Source organism: Ceratotherium simum, chromosome 2 (assembly GCF_057802395.1).
Source record: "Ceratotherium simum simum isolate JZ-2026a chromosome 2, ASM5780239v1, whole genome shotgun sequence".
Lineage (NCBI taxonomy): Eukaryota > Metazoa > Chordata > Mammalia > Perissodactyla > Rhinocerotidae > Ceratotherium > Ceratotherium simum.
This window is the reverse complement of record NC_141901.1, coordinates 18,333,890-18,347,922: the sequence shown is the minus strand read 5'-3', so window position 1 is coordinate 18,347,922 and position 14,033 is coordinate 18,333,890. Positions and strand designations below refer to the sequence as shown.

Below are 14,033 nucleotides of genomic sequence, written 5' to 3'. Positions count from 1 at the left end.
CTGAGAGGGAGGAGGGGGCAGGAGTCACAGATCTCTAGCTTCTTTCTAGTATGTGGGAGTGGGGGGCAGACAGCGGAACCTCTTCTTTTTATTCCGAAGGTACCTCCCCTATTTTCTCTCCTCTCCTAGGGATATCTAGTGAAATCTCTTCAGTGAGTTTAAAGCCATTGACTTCAAAATGTTCTGTTTTCTGCCCTGCAAATTCGTCTCCTAAAAGGTCTTGTTCTCTGCTAGAAATCAAGTTGGAGCTGGGCACAAAGGGAGATCTAGGGAGCAGGAAACTAGTTAGGAACTCAGTGAGTTATTCCACTGTCCTTATTTGGGGAAGGTTGGGTCTCAAGGACTAGAAAGGGAAGGTCTTTCTTTCAAAACTGGGCACAGGGTAAGCCCTGCTTATTCTGCTAGAAAGTTCTACCATCTGGGGTTTGCCTGGAAGTGGCCTGTTCTAGGGATTTCATTTCCTAACTGTGAGACTACCAGCGTTGAGGTATGTGAGCCCTGCTTCTACACCAGGTTTCATTCTTTCATTCAACGCTTTATCAGAACACATTTCTCTTTATTACTTGGTGTCCCAAGTAATACTTGTTGGCTGCAGACCTCTGCTCAGTGACCATAAGCCCAAAGCCCTGAGTCTGCCCATGACTGGGAACAGAAGGTGGGAAGGAGAGCAAAGCTTGACAAGTCCTAGGCCCTGACTCCGCATTCCAGTCTCTCACATATTCTCCAGAATCCTCAGAAACAAGGCAGGAGAGAAGCCACTAGATCAAACAGGTCTGGGGAGAAATAGGAGTCTCTCCACGCCCCCTGTAGAGAACGCTCAAAGGGGGCTGTGGAGCAGCATTGACCCCACCCAGGCTGGGAACCAGCTGAGACAGTCTGTTCTACGGCAGGACTGCCAAGGCCTCTTCCGTCGCAGTCACAAACTCTCCACTTACTTGGTCTTGCTCTTTCACTTTGGATTCCTGAACCAATGCTCTCCATCCAGAAATCTAATTACACAGCTAAAGGGACAACCCCACCCCAACCCAAACTCATCCCTTGGGCATTTCCTATTAGGCACAAAGATCCATTAGCCCACAGTGAATTCTGACCTCCTCTGACCAATGACACACCCCTTCCCCTTACATTCCATGGACAGAAAATTCCGTACATATTCATCGTTTCTCTCCAGGGAATACACAAGAGCTCTTTGTGTGGCCTGCCAGTTGGCATTTTCATTCTTGATTCCTAAGGACAAGATCTGGGTTCCTGGACCAGCCCTTTGAGATCAGGACCCAGCCCCATTAGTCCAACCCCTTCCCGGATTTTTTGTTAGGGAACTAGTCTCCCCCAGGAGACCTGATCTTTGCTGCGCTGCATCCTGATACTAGCACCAATGCAACATGCAGGCTTGGACCAGGATCTGTGGGAAATCAAGGTCAAAGGCTGAAGAGTCAGCCATGGACAGATTTATAAAGCAGGAAACTTTTATACACACTCCCTTCCCCCCAACAGAACCCCTTGTCTAAGGTCTTATACTGCCAGCTGCTTTGTCCATCATATTATGATAGAAGGCAGTCTGGCAAATTAATTCTGATTCAGGTGTTTCCTTCAATCCATGTTTCAACTAATACTTACTGAGCGCCCAGTAGGAGTATAAGCATGTTATTTGCCCTTGAGGCACTTGCAGTCTAAAAATATCTTACTTTTTATTATATTAGTTCTTTATATTACATGAGACAAAACATGTAAAAAGTTTAGAAGAGTTTCTGAACCTAGTAAGCACTCAATAAATGTTGGCTGTTATTCATTCATTTATTTTAAAATGTTGATTGAGTACCTACCATGTGCCAGACGCTGTTCTAGGGAGGAAGAATGAAAACAAAATAGACAAGTTTCCCCACTGTGTACACTTTACTTTCTAGTGGGTGAGGCAGACAGTAAACACTTTGAGTTGTTCTCATGGATTATCTCGGTGAACCCCTGGAACACTCCTGTGAGGTGGAATCTCTATTCCCATTCACAGGCATAGAAACCAGGGCTCGCATGTACTGTAACTTGTCCAGGATCATGTAGCTGTTCAATAGCAGAGCTGGACTTTGCACAAGTCTTCAGATCCCTAATCCAGATATGACAGACGAGGGAGAAGAATGATATATGTAATTGATAGCAGGCTGCGAGGGAGGAGAGGGCACTTGACCTGGGCTTTGAGTGATGGGCAGGATTGGGTTAAGTGGGTGGAAAGAGAAGGGCTTTTTGGGCTGAGAGGAGGCTGTAAAAGACCCAGTGGTGGGAACAAGACCTTCTAGGGAGATGGTTCTGGCAGAATGAAGTAGAAGGTTTATCTTGGTCTTTATTTGAGGAGGTTTTGACTTTTGAGCAAGTAGGCAAAATCATTAAGTTTAATAATTAAATGAATTAGCTGCTCTCAAAGGGTACTTGAGTTTTAAATGAGCAAGGGTCAATGTTTAACCCAAAGGAGTGAAAATCTAAAGGTGGAGCATTAGGCACCAGACATGGGCCAACGAGGAAATTGTTTTTTCTTTTTTTCTTTTTCTTTTTCTTTGCTCTTCTCAAAGCCCAACATTCCACAGGCTGGCTCTAATTGGCTGTATCCTACATTTTTCCAGCCAACCATCCATGGGCTAACTGCTTCCTACATCCACCAACTATGGGAAAACAACCAAAGAAAACAAACAGAGGAAGAGCCTGGGGCACTGGCCCCTCCAGAAGAAATCCCAGGGCTCCAGGACAAATGGAACAAAGACAAACATTTGGTTTTTCAGGCTCAGATGGTTTTTATCAGACAGTCCAGCCCCAGCCAGGAAGCTCGATGGACACTTCCACCCCAGGGATTAGGCCCCCGCACTGATAAGCCTGATGCCGAATTTACAGGCTCTGAGGAAGGAGGCTCGCCTATGGGAGATTCTCGTGTGAAAGGCACTGTTGGCTTGGTTTTCAGGCTTTCGACTTCAGTCTGGAATCCCCTGCCTTCCCACACCCCCAGTCAAACTGGAAATGGGAGTGAGGATGATTTCCTCTGGGAAACACCTCTGAAGGATCATTCATTCATTTGCACTAAGAGAGCATCCTGGAAATGCGTTCCCATCTTCTCAACTCTGACCACACTGGCCTCTGCCCGGCCTTCCCTCCAGAGAGGAGCAGGGGCCAGAACAAGGGTGGAGGATTCTTTATGAAAATGGGTGGAGCATGTTTCAGGAGCTCCTCACCGACTGCTTCTGCTGGGTGCTCCCTCCTTGCATCTTTTTTAACCCACTCAGAAGTAGTATACGAAATTATATACTCCAGGGGGTCATGTAGAGCAATGAACTGAGGCTTCAGCCCACGTTGGGCATCGTGATAGGAGAAAAAATAAGATAGAATATATTTTCAAACCACAAATTTTCAAGTCACTAAAACATGAGTCTTAAAAATGGATCTAGAAGAGACGTGATGTGGAGGAAAGAACATTTAAGGCAGACCAGAGGGGGTTGAAATTCACTTACTAGCTGTGCGACTTGGACTAGTGACTATATCTCACTGAGTCTGGGTTTCTCCATCTGTGAAATGAGAACTGAGGCACATGTCTCAGAAGATAGTTGTTGCAAGGGTTAAATGCAATAATAAATAAAGCTCCTAGTACTGTGCCTGGTGCATAACAGGTACCTTAATAAATGTGTCTTCCCCTCCATGTTCATCCCTGAATATCCTCATCTGGAGGAGAAACACAAGTGGGCCCAAGTAACTCATGTACTGTACCTTGAGAAGAGAGCACTATTTGGGGGAGACAGTCGGGATTCTGAACCTTGATTTCAGAACGATCCTACAGAGGGTCTTACCAGTTAGGTTGCCTGGGTAAGTCAACATAAATTGGATCCTTTTGCTAATGGAAGTCAAGCCCTCTATTTAAAACACTCCGGTGGCTTGTCTTTGCAACTGGAATGAAATCCCATCTTTATCATGATCTGGTCCTTGTCTAATTCTCGCACCTCTCTGTGCTCCAGTTCCACCTTGTTTCTTTATTTGAATGGTTTTTCACACCTCAGGGCCTTTGCACTAGCTGTGGCCTTATTGGGAATGCTCTTCCCCCAGGTAACCCTATGTCTGGCACTTTCTTGTCATTTAGGTTTTAGCTTAAAAGTCATTTTGTTTTATATTCAATATTGTACTTAGCTCCACCTGGTGTTTTCTTATTTATGTATTTATTTGTTTATGATCTCACCCTACTAGAAGGGAAGCTCTGTGAGCACACTAAACTTGCCTGTCTTATTTGGCAACACCAGGACAGTGCCTAGTTTGCCATATATACTCAATAAAAGTTTGTTGAATGACAGAATGAAAGGGTACCTGGGAGCAGCTTGGTTGGAACAGTTTAGCCCATCAGATAGTTTGCCTCTACCATGAGATGTGGCCCAAATTTTTGCCAGTTACCCATAAGATATTAACCACTACAAGATATTAATCACCTACCAATGACCTCCGCTCATCCTTCAAAGCCATATGGTTGAAATAATTAAGATAATTAATCATTTGGTTAATGTCTCCCACTAGATAGTGATTGATCCAAGAGATGAAGCCATATCTGTCTTGCTCAACCCTCTGTCCCTGGTGCCCAGGAAAGTGCCTGGCTAAGACCATAGACATCCTCCCACCCAAAGCATCCCTGATATCCAGCAGGGCAGGTCTTGAAATTCAGCCTCCTGGAGGAATGATGATAATTCCACATTCCTTCCAAGAGATTTGCTGCCTGGATCATCATGAGTGTTCTCTCTCCCAAGGCCAAGTTGCTTCCTCCTCGACATGTCTTATATCCTTCCCTCAGATTCCCCACATTTGGGGAAGCGGCATCTGCCACCTCCCACTTCCTCTCCTCATCTCCACCCCTGCATCCCCTGGGGAGCCTTTGACCAGAAGATGAAAAGATATGCTCAAAGCTGTGCCTAGGAGCAGGAAGTTGAAGCAGGATGAGTGTCCCAGACCCCCACCTCTGAGACATGACGCAGGCCAGAGCTAAACTGAGAGGGCCACTGTCTGCTGTGGGGGGAGAAGATTGTACCCTGCCCTGCCCACTGTGGTGTGGCAGTGTGAGGTCACATTGGTCACCATCAGGAGAGAGACTTGTCAACCAAGACAGCCATGCTGCATTGACCACTCATTCACCCACTCCCTACCTCCAAGGCAAGACCTGCAGAGAACTCTTCATGAAGACACAGGAGGTGTTGGACCCATCATGCTGGAACAAGAGCTCCGTCCCAGGGACCTGGACACACTCCTGCAGGCTCCATAGGCAGGGAGAGCCTGAGTAACCTTCTGTTTCCTGGGGTGAGGTGTCTGCCCTAACTGCCCCCACTCCCCAGGGCAGATGGGGGATGTCCTCACTTTTGCTGGAATCCCCAGAGGTACTCGTCCCACAGTATCTCATTTTGACCTCATCCGAAACCAAGCCAGAATATTAGCAGCTTAGGCCTATGTGATTTAAAGCAACAATTTCCCACAGGTGGGTGCACATCAGAGGGATTAGGGAGCTTGGCAAAAAGAGAAGCTCCAGCCCATCATAGACATGTTGTATCAAAGTCCCTGGGGTGAAGTCTGAGGGATCTGTTGTTTTTGTTGTTGTTGTTTCTAAAGCTCCCCCAGGTGATTCTGCTGACCAATCAGATCAAGTTTGGGAACGTGCAAAAGTAAGATCACCCTTGCATGTCATAAGGACCTGAAAGTCTATCTTTAGAGTCACTTCCTTGGGTCTCCCAGAGATCCCATGGATGGGCTTCCCTCCATGTCCTGAGACAGGGAGATTGTATTAGCTAACGCCTCAGTGATAACTGCCCAGAGAAGACTGCAGGAATCACCTATTCAACAGCACCTACTGAGCATCTATGATGTGCCAGGTCCCTTTCACCTGGACACATGACAATAAACAAAACACACAGAAATCCCTGCACTCATGGAATTGACCTTTATAGGAGAGAAAGAGACAAAAATGGGGTTAAACAAAGAAAATATACGTGTTAGGTGGAGATAAGTGCTAAGGAAGAATATGAAGCACAGAAGAGGGTAGGGACTGTGGGAGTGTGGGAGTGTGTGGGTCTATGCACACGGGGATGCAAGTTGAAATAGCGTGGCCAGAGACGGTCTCACTGAGAAGTGATATTTAAGTGAAGGCTTTTGAGCCAAGGAGAACATGACTTACATTTTAATGTTATCAATCTGCCTATTGGGAAATGACTGAAAAAGGCAAGAGAGAACCAGGGACACCAGAGCAATCCAAGTGAGAGATGATGGAGGTGAATTAGTTTTCTGTTACTGCAAACTTGGTGGCTTGAAACCACACAAATTTATTCTCTTACATTTCTGGAAGCCAGAAGTCCAAAATAGGTTTTGCTGGGCGAAAATTGTTGTTGGCAAGGCCAGTATTCCTTCCAGAGGCTCTAGGGGAGAATCTGTCTCCTTGCCTTTTCCGGCTGCTAGAGCTGCATTTGTTGCATTCCTTGGCTCATGGCCCCCTCTTCCGTTTTCAAGGCCGACAGTGTAGCATCTTTAAATCTCTCTCTACTCTGTCTTCACATCATCCTCTCTCTTCTGTGTTAAATCTCCCTCTGCCTCCATCTTATAAGGACACTTATTATTGCATCAGGGTCCAGCTAGATTATTCAGGATAATTTCAAGATCCTCAGTTTAATCACACCTGCAAACTCTCTTTTGCCATATAAGGTTATATTCACAAGTTCTAGGTATTAGGACCTAGATATCTTTGGGGGCCATTATTTAACCTTCCAAAGGAGGCTTGGACCAGGATAGAAGTGATGAAAGTGGTGAAAAATGAGCAGATTCTTGGATTTATTTTGAAGATGGAGTCAATTGGGTTACCTTATACATTGACTGTAGGACGTGAGAGAGAGAAGAATCAAGGAAAAACGCCAAAGCTTTGGCCTGAGCATTTGTAAGAGAGTTTCCACTTACTGAAATGAAAAAGACTATAGGAAAAGCATTTTTGGGGGTAGGGGGGAATTGAATGATTGATGTCAGAGGGTTCAGGGGATCATGGACATTTTATGTTTGAGATGTCCCATCCAAGTCGGCAAGTTGAAAAGCTGGATATATGAGTCTGAAGTTTGAGAAGTCTGTGCTGGAGGTATTCATTTGGGAGCCTTCAGTGTGTCTTTAAAGCTTTGAAATTGAGTGAAATCATTAAGGGTGTGAGTATAGATAGAAAAAAAAAGGAAGTCCTGGGACTGAGGCTGGGGGATTCCAATGGTTCAAGGTCAGGGAGTCGAGAAAGAACCAGCACTGGCGAGGTAGGAGGACAACCAGGAGAGGGTGTTGTCCTGGGGGCTGGGTGAAGACAAGAAACAGGGTATAGGGGTGGGAATAGGAAGGACAGCTAAGCCCCTGGAGGGAGATGGGTACTCATGGGACGAGGGCACCTCCTTCTAGCCCAAACACACACCCACACAAACACCAGCATGAAAATTAAGCCCATGCCCTAGGTCTGGCCAAAGAAGCAGAAAAAGTCTGCAGTCTCTGGTCCAGACCCCTGCAGAGATGCCGCTTGGGTGTGGTAAAGCTGTGTGTCTCGTCTCTGTCGCCCTATCTGTGATTCCCAGGGGGCAAGTCTGTCATCTGTTTCTGGAAAAGGAAAACATCTCAAGCAGCAAGGCCTCCATCTGCTTGTCACCCACTGAGCCGCCTGGCACTGTTATTGATTGGGGGCTCAGATCATTAGTTCCTAAGTGGAAAGCAGCAGCTGCACTAATGTCATCCACAGGGCGATTCCCCCATGAGGCCTGACTGCCATTCTGGGCCATCGTTTTCATGCTTTAAACTAGAACACTCACTTCAAATAGCCCATTATTTCACACACCCCCATATATGAAACATCCATCAAAGTCTCAGAATCAAATTGAAGGCAGATCCTACATTATGCAATGTATACCAGATATCTTGAAACATCTATACAGCCAGACAGTTGAGAAATCTCTGTATACCAGCTTGAATGGATTCTCCTCCCCTCCCCTCCCTTCTCTTTTCTATCTCTTTCTCTACCCTACCAATTTCCCTGGAGTTTTAATTCAGCACTTAGACCACTGGTTCTCAAGCTTGGTTGCATATTGGAATCACCTGGGGAGTTTGAAAAACTATTGATGATGCCTTGGTCCCATTCCCAGAGATTCTGATTTAATTGATCTTGGGTGTGAGTTGGGCTTTGGGAATTTTAAAAGCTCCTCAGGTGATTCTAATGTGCAGCTAAGTTTGAGAACCAGTGCCTTAGGTTATATTCTTTATTATAATTTTATTTATTTTTTTCCCCCAAAGCCCCAGTAGATAGTTGTAGGTTGCATATCCTTCTAGTTGCTGTATGTGGGACGCGGCCTCAGCATGGCCAGAGAAGCGGTGCGTCAGTGCGCACCCGGGATCCGAACCCAGGCCGCCAGCAGCAGAGCGCGCGCACTTAACCGCTAAGCCACGGGGCTGGCCCCGTTAGGTTATCTTCTGAGTAGTGAAACTCAGTGCAGTGTTCTAACAGCTATGGCAGAGGAACTGGCTCTACCTCCAACTCCCTGCCCTGCCCCTCCCTAACATTCCTGGTTTAAAGGACAAACACTTGGTGCCAGTTTACCCCATCTGAACACCACGGATAGATGCAGCATGTTGTGTAATGCTCTGTATTTTCCAAATGGCGTGATCCAGTGGGGGCTTTGATAGTCTACACCTAGCTTTAACTTCTATCCACAACTTCCCCGCTAGGGCACCTTCAACCAACTTTTTATTTCCGCAAGATCAGCGTTCCAGTGGCAACTCCAGCTCTAGTTGTAAGAATGGGAAAAGTAGGGTAAAGGTGAATGGAAATACCCAAGGGCATCCATGCGCACACACATGCACACACACGCACACACGCACACATAATCAATGAGTCAGACTTGGAAGTGGAATTCTGCTGGTACAGAAATCTTCTGATAGAAAAGAACTGGCCACAGTGCTCCATAATGTCTGTTTTTGTGGCGCTTGTTTGCAGAATTATGAGGAAAACCTAGGTCCCTTGCCACCAGCACAGGTCTTGCTCAATGAGCTGCTTAGATGCAACCTGCCTCCGCCTCCCTTCTCCCCCCATCTGGGATCCTTAATTGGCAAGATCTAAACAGTAATATGCCCAGGCTAGATCCAAGTCTATTAAATGCCGTAAATTTCAGGATCTTTGAAAATAAAGATCGGCATGAGTTTCCAGAAAGCAACTTGGTGATATGTCTCAAGAGCTTGAAATATATCCAGTTTATATCCTTTCATTCATTCAAGCAATTATATTGCTTCTTATCCTAAGGAAATAATCAGACATGTGGTAAAAGATTTATGGATAAAGATCTTCAACAAAGTGTTATGTGTAATTGCAAAAAATCAGAAGTAACTGTACACTTTCTATAATACAAGATTGGTTAAATATATCATAGTACAGTCAGACAATGAAATATACATGTTGTTACAACTTAATTTTTTAAATAATTTTTAATGATGTGAAAAAATGCTCACAATATAATGCTAAATGAAAAAATGCAGGTAAAATGATTAATTTTGCAGCTTAATCCAATTGTGGATATATACACTTATTTGTAGAGAGAAAAACACTGCGCAAAAATAACAGTGTTAACAGTGGTTATCTGGATTGTGTGATTGTGATTGATTTTTTTTCTTCTGAGTTTCCCAAGCTTGTATTGTGTCTACAATCAGAAAAAATATATATTTTTTTAAACAAAAAGGTTTCATTTCTCATTATGGCGCAAGCTTCTATCAGAGGCTGATCTCCCAAGTGGCCCCATAATAATCTTCCTCCTATCGCCGCCTGTGCACACACTGATGCATTCGAAGCCCTTCCCTGCCCTTGAGTCCCGCAGGAGCTTTGATGTGGGTGAGCCAGGGGAGCATTCCAGCCCCTCTCGGTAGTCCAAGTAGGGGCTGAGATATGCTTGCTGGGCAACAGGGTCTGTGTTGATCATGAGGGTGTCTACCAGATAAGGACTACGTGTCATTCATGTTACTCTTCAGCATTATGAACTCAACAGGAGCCTCAGGAATTGCAGAGATCTTGCCCAGACATGCAGGAGCACATTCGTTCATTCTGGAGGTATCTATTAAGTGTCTTCTGCGTGCCAGGCAAAGTTTCCACTCATTCCACTAACACTGTTATGGGTTGTTACTTGAAAGAATTGACTGGCAGGGCTGAGAAGGCAAGTTTAGGGCTAAAGCTTGGGGCACCACATGGATAGCTCCACCCTGCTGAGTAGTTGCTGCGTAGGGTTTGGAGTCATGGTCTCACCAAAGGACGCACTCTCTCTCTCTCCCTGTTTCTTCAGATGGAGGTGATTGTTGGGGACTTTGGGATCGTGGTGGTGCCCCGGGATGCAGCCGACACAGACCGAATCATGAATCACTCCTCAATACTCCGCAAATACAAAGTGAGTCCTCCATCTCCCTGCTGGTGCAGCTCTGTGACGTGGCGCCTTTTCTGAGAGGCCTGGAGGGGCTGGAAGAGTAAGGGTGCAAAAGGAGACTAGTGTGAGGGGCTGCCAACCTACTGTCTCTGCTCTATCCCCAGAACAACATCATGGTGGTGAAGGATGACATCAACCATCCCATGTCTGTTGTCAGCTCAACCAAGAGCAGGTATGTTTGACAAATGGCCAGAGAGACCTTGGTCAAACTGGCTTACAAGTTTCCATACAACTTTCCTCAGGCCAAGCTGACCTTTAGATTGGCTGGCATCTGCTCCCAATGTTCAGCCTTTTGTTTGGACCTCATTTATTTGTACCCAATCACTTATTTTTCAAGGGAGATAGGTGAATAGCTAGCTGGTTTGAGGGGGAAAGAGGGTATTTTTAGTTTTGGGCTCTTTAGTTTGAAGTGCTTATGGAATACTGTATTAGTCAATGTATAGGCTAAGCTGCCATAAGAAAAGGACGCCCAGTAGTCAGAGTTTTAAATAAGACAAATGTTTATTTCCCTCTTACTGAAGTCAAAAGAGATTGAATCTCTGGCCTCTTCAAAATGAAGCCTCCGTCTCTGGGTCTACAACTGCAGCAGTGACTGTTCTCAAGCAGTGAGAAAGGGCAAGGCAAAGTCCATGGCAAGGAGTTCACCTTTAAGAAGGTGGCCCAAAGTTGGACGTTATCACTTCCCCTTGCATCCCCCAGCTCAGCCTCAGTCACGTGGCCATACCTAGCTTCAAGAGAGGCTGGAAAATAGACCTTATAGCTTGGCGCCATGTGCCCAGCTAAAACTCAGGAGGTTCTATTACTAAACAGAAGAGGGAAAGAATGGATGCTAGGGGCCAGTTAACAGTCTCCACCGCAAACCCCTTGTGGAAGTGTCTGGTGGAATGGTGAGATGTATGGAATATAGAGGTCAGGAAGTGTAATAAAACTGAAAGCCATGAGCATGTAAATGTAAATTAAAGTTAGGAGTGCGGCTGAGCTCACAGGGAGAGTCAAGAAGAAGGCTATGGGGAACATTAAGCATTTTAAAGAAGGCTAAGAAGCAGTCAGAAGCCACCAGCAGTGGTGGCCCTGGAACCAAGGCAGGAGAGGGTACAAAAATGGAGAGCATTGTCATCTGTCTCACATGTTTCAGAGAAATCAAATGAGCCCAGGACTTGAAAATGTCCACTGGACTTCTTCCCTGGAGGGCAATCATGTAGACACTTGACAGAGTAGCATCAACTGTGAGGTTAGGGCAGAAACCCAATGACAACGGCCAGTGAGGGGAGTGGGAGGTTGTGGTTCCAAATATGGCTACACAATAGAATTACCACGAACACTTACACCACGGCACAAATTCCTGTGTCCCATTCGGTCTCACCGAATCAGAATTTCTGGGGGTTGAGCCTAAGGATCTGCTTCCTGGATGATTCTGATGAAGCTGAGATTGGCATTTGGAAACTACAGGTATAGACCACTTTTTCAAGAAGCCTCCCTGTAAACTGTGCAGGGCGGCACTTGGGGACCTAGCTTGCTTGTAAGATCAGGACAGTGGATGCATTGAAAAGGCAGTGAGCCTGCCTCATAGGGGCGATCTCACAGGGCAGGGCTCAAATGCCTTTTAGAATCTAGACCCCTGGAGGAGTATATGAAGTTTCACAAAGAGCTCCTTGAGATCTGACATTCCCAAGACCTTCATATGAGAATGGGAAGCAGCCAGACCAAGGTTGGAGCAAAACTGTGCAGAAAGCAAAGTGTACCACTGCAGCCCTTTTGTACCTGGTTAGTGCCTTCTTCCACAGCCCCTAGGACTTGTGAGAAGGGCCTCAGAGAAGGACAACCTCTTCTCTATCAGGGCTCCAATAGAAAGGAGAGAAAGTAGTCAGCTATAAGAACCCCAATGAGATTCATTTTCATGAGACCACAGTGCAGAGAAACACAAAGGATTGAAATAAGAATAGCTAACACTTATATTTAAATGCCTAGGGTGCTTGGGCTATATTCTAAGTGCTTTGCATAATGACTCATTTAATCCTTTTAGTAACTGAATGAGATAGGCCCAAATATTACTCTCATTTTACAGAGAAAACTGAAGAACAGATAGACTTAAATAACTTGCCCAAGGTCTTTCAGTTAGGAAGTGGCAGAGCCAGGATGAAATGGAGTCACTAGGATGGGGGAGGAATTGTAGGGGCAAGAGGGCTTTTCCTAATAGGGGCTACCATTTACTTGGCCTAAGCAAAGGCTGGTAAAGGAGTGTTGCGTAAACCCTTTCCCTGGAAGAGAGTGGGCAGGCCAGTCTTGCCTTGCTTCAGGGAAGGATGTCCATCTGATTACCGTCTCTTCTCCTCCAGGCTGGCCCTGCAGCATGGAGACGGCCATGTCGTGGATTACCTGTCCCAGCCGGTCATCGACTACATTCTCAAGAGCCAGCTGTACATCAATGCCTCGGGCTAGCGGCCACACAGCCCTCTGCTCCACTCTCCCCTCGTCCTCTGCCAACACACTGGCCCCTCCAGTCTCTGTCAGTCCCCGTTTCTCTCCTGCCTCTCTGTTTCTCCATCTCCTCATCTTGACTGTTCTCCCAACTTGCTGACTCAACCCCCCACAGTGTGGGGGACCTGCAGAGAACCAAGGCATACCCTATTCCGCAGTCATCTTTGGACAAACTTTCCTCTAGTCTCCGGGTTGAGCGTGGGTGAGGGGATAAGGGTGGGAGTTGGGGGAAGTGCAATCCTTGGAGATGTGCTGGTGTCCGTCTCCCAGCATGCTCTAGAGAGCGGCTCTGGTGCCCATCCTCCCAGCATGCTCTGGGGAGGCGGCTCTGGCTCTCGCCTTCCCAGCATGCCCTTTACCACGAAGGGCTATTTTTCTTTCTGTTTTTTGTTTTTTGTTGTTGTTGTTCATTCCTCATAGAACTTGGATGAAATCAGTGTCCGTGATTCTTTATGTTTGTAGTCTTGATGCATTCCTGTGGGATTACTTTCCTTTTGATAGGATACTGTAGCCAGCCTCAGCACTTGGTCAGTGTGTGAAGGCCACACCCAGTAAAGAAGGCCGAGCCACCTCCGCTTTCCCGACACCCCCCACCCAACTACCCACTCACTCACACACACACACACACACACACACACACACACACACATGGCGGCAGCAACAGCAGCAGTTTGGGGTCAGGAGTGAGACTTTCTGAAACCTGGGATGCAAGTCTGGGAATAGTAGGGTTCCTCAGAAGACTTTGAGTCCATTTTCCTCAGTTTCAGAAGACCATTTTCCTAATCCTCGGGGCCTAATATCACACAGAACCAGTCCAGCCTCATTTTCTGGTGGCATCTGTACAGTTACTTGTTTGGGCTCTGACTGATGGCAGAGTGTGGGTTCCCTGCCAGCTGAGGGCATTTCCAAGGGAACATCAGATCACCATCAAAGCCCTTACGTGCTACACCATCAAGGCCATACTTAGCCACATTCCTGCATCTGAGAAGAATCACGTATGCAAGGCCAAATCCTAATAATGCAGTCATTTCTTAAATAAAACATGCTAGGAATTTACTCAACCCTAGAAACCTTTGCTAATTGGAATTATTTATT

The 14,033-nt window shown here is 46.2% G+C and overlaps 1 protein-coding gene across 2 annotated transcripts in view; it reads left to right on the top strand.

Moving 5' to 3' along the window:
- The window catches only part of NMNAT2 (nicotinamide nucleotide adenylyltransferase 2), a 151,755-nt gene extending 138,380 nt beyond the window's left edge, over positions 1 to 13,375 (top strand). For both annotated transcript variants that reach the window (XM_004424947.3, XM_087438812.1), the window contains exons 9-11: positions 10,323 to 10,424; positions 10,565 to 10,632; positions 12,797 to 13,375. In XM_004424947.3, the coding sequence (XP_004425004.1) occupies positions 10,323 to 10,424; positions 10,565 to 10,632; positions 12,797 to 12,899 (273 nt within the window). In that variant the 3' untranslated portion in view covers positions 12,900 to 13,375. The remainder of the gene's footprint in view (positions 1 to 10,322; positions 10,425 to 10,564; positions 10,633 to 12,796) is intronic.
- Positions 13,376 to 14,033: the final 658 nt, after the last annotated feature.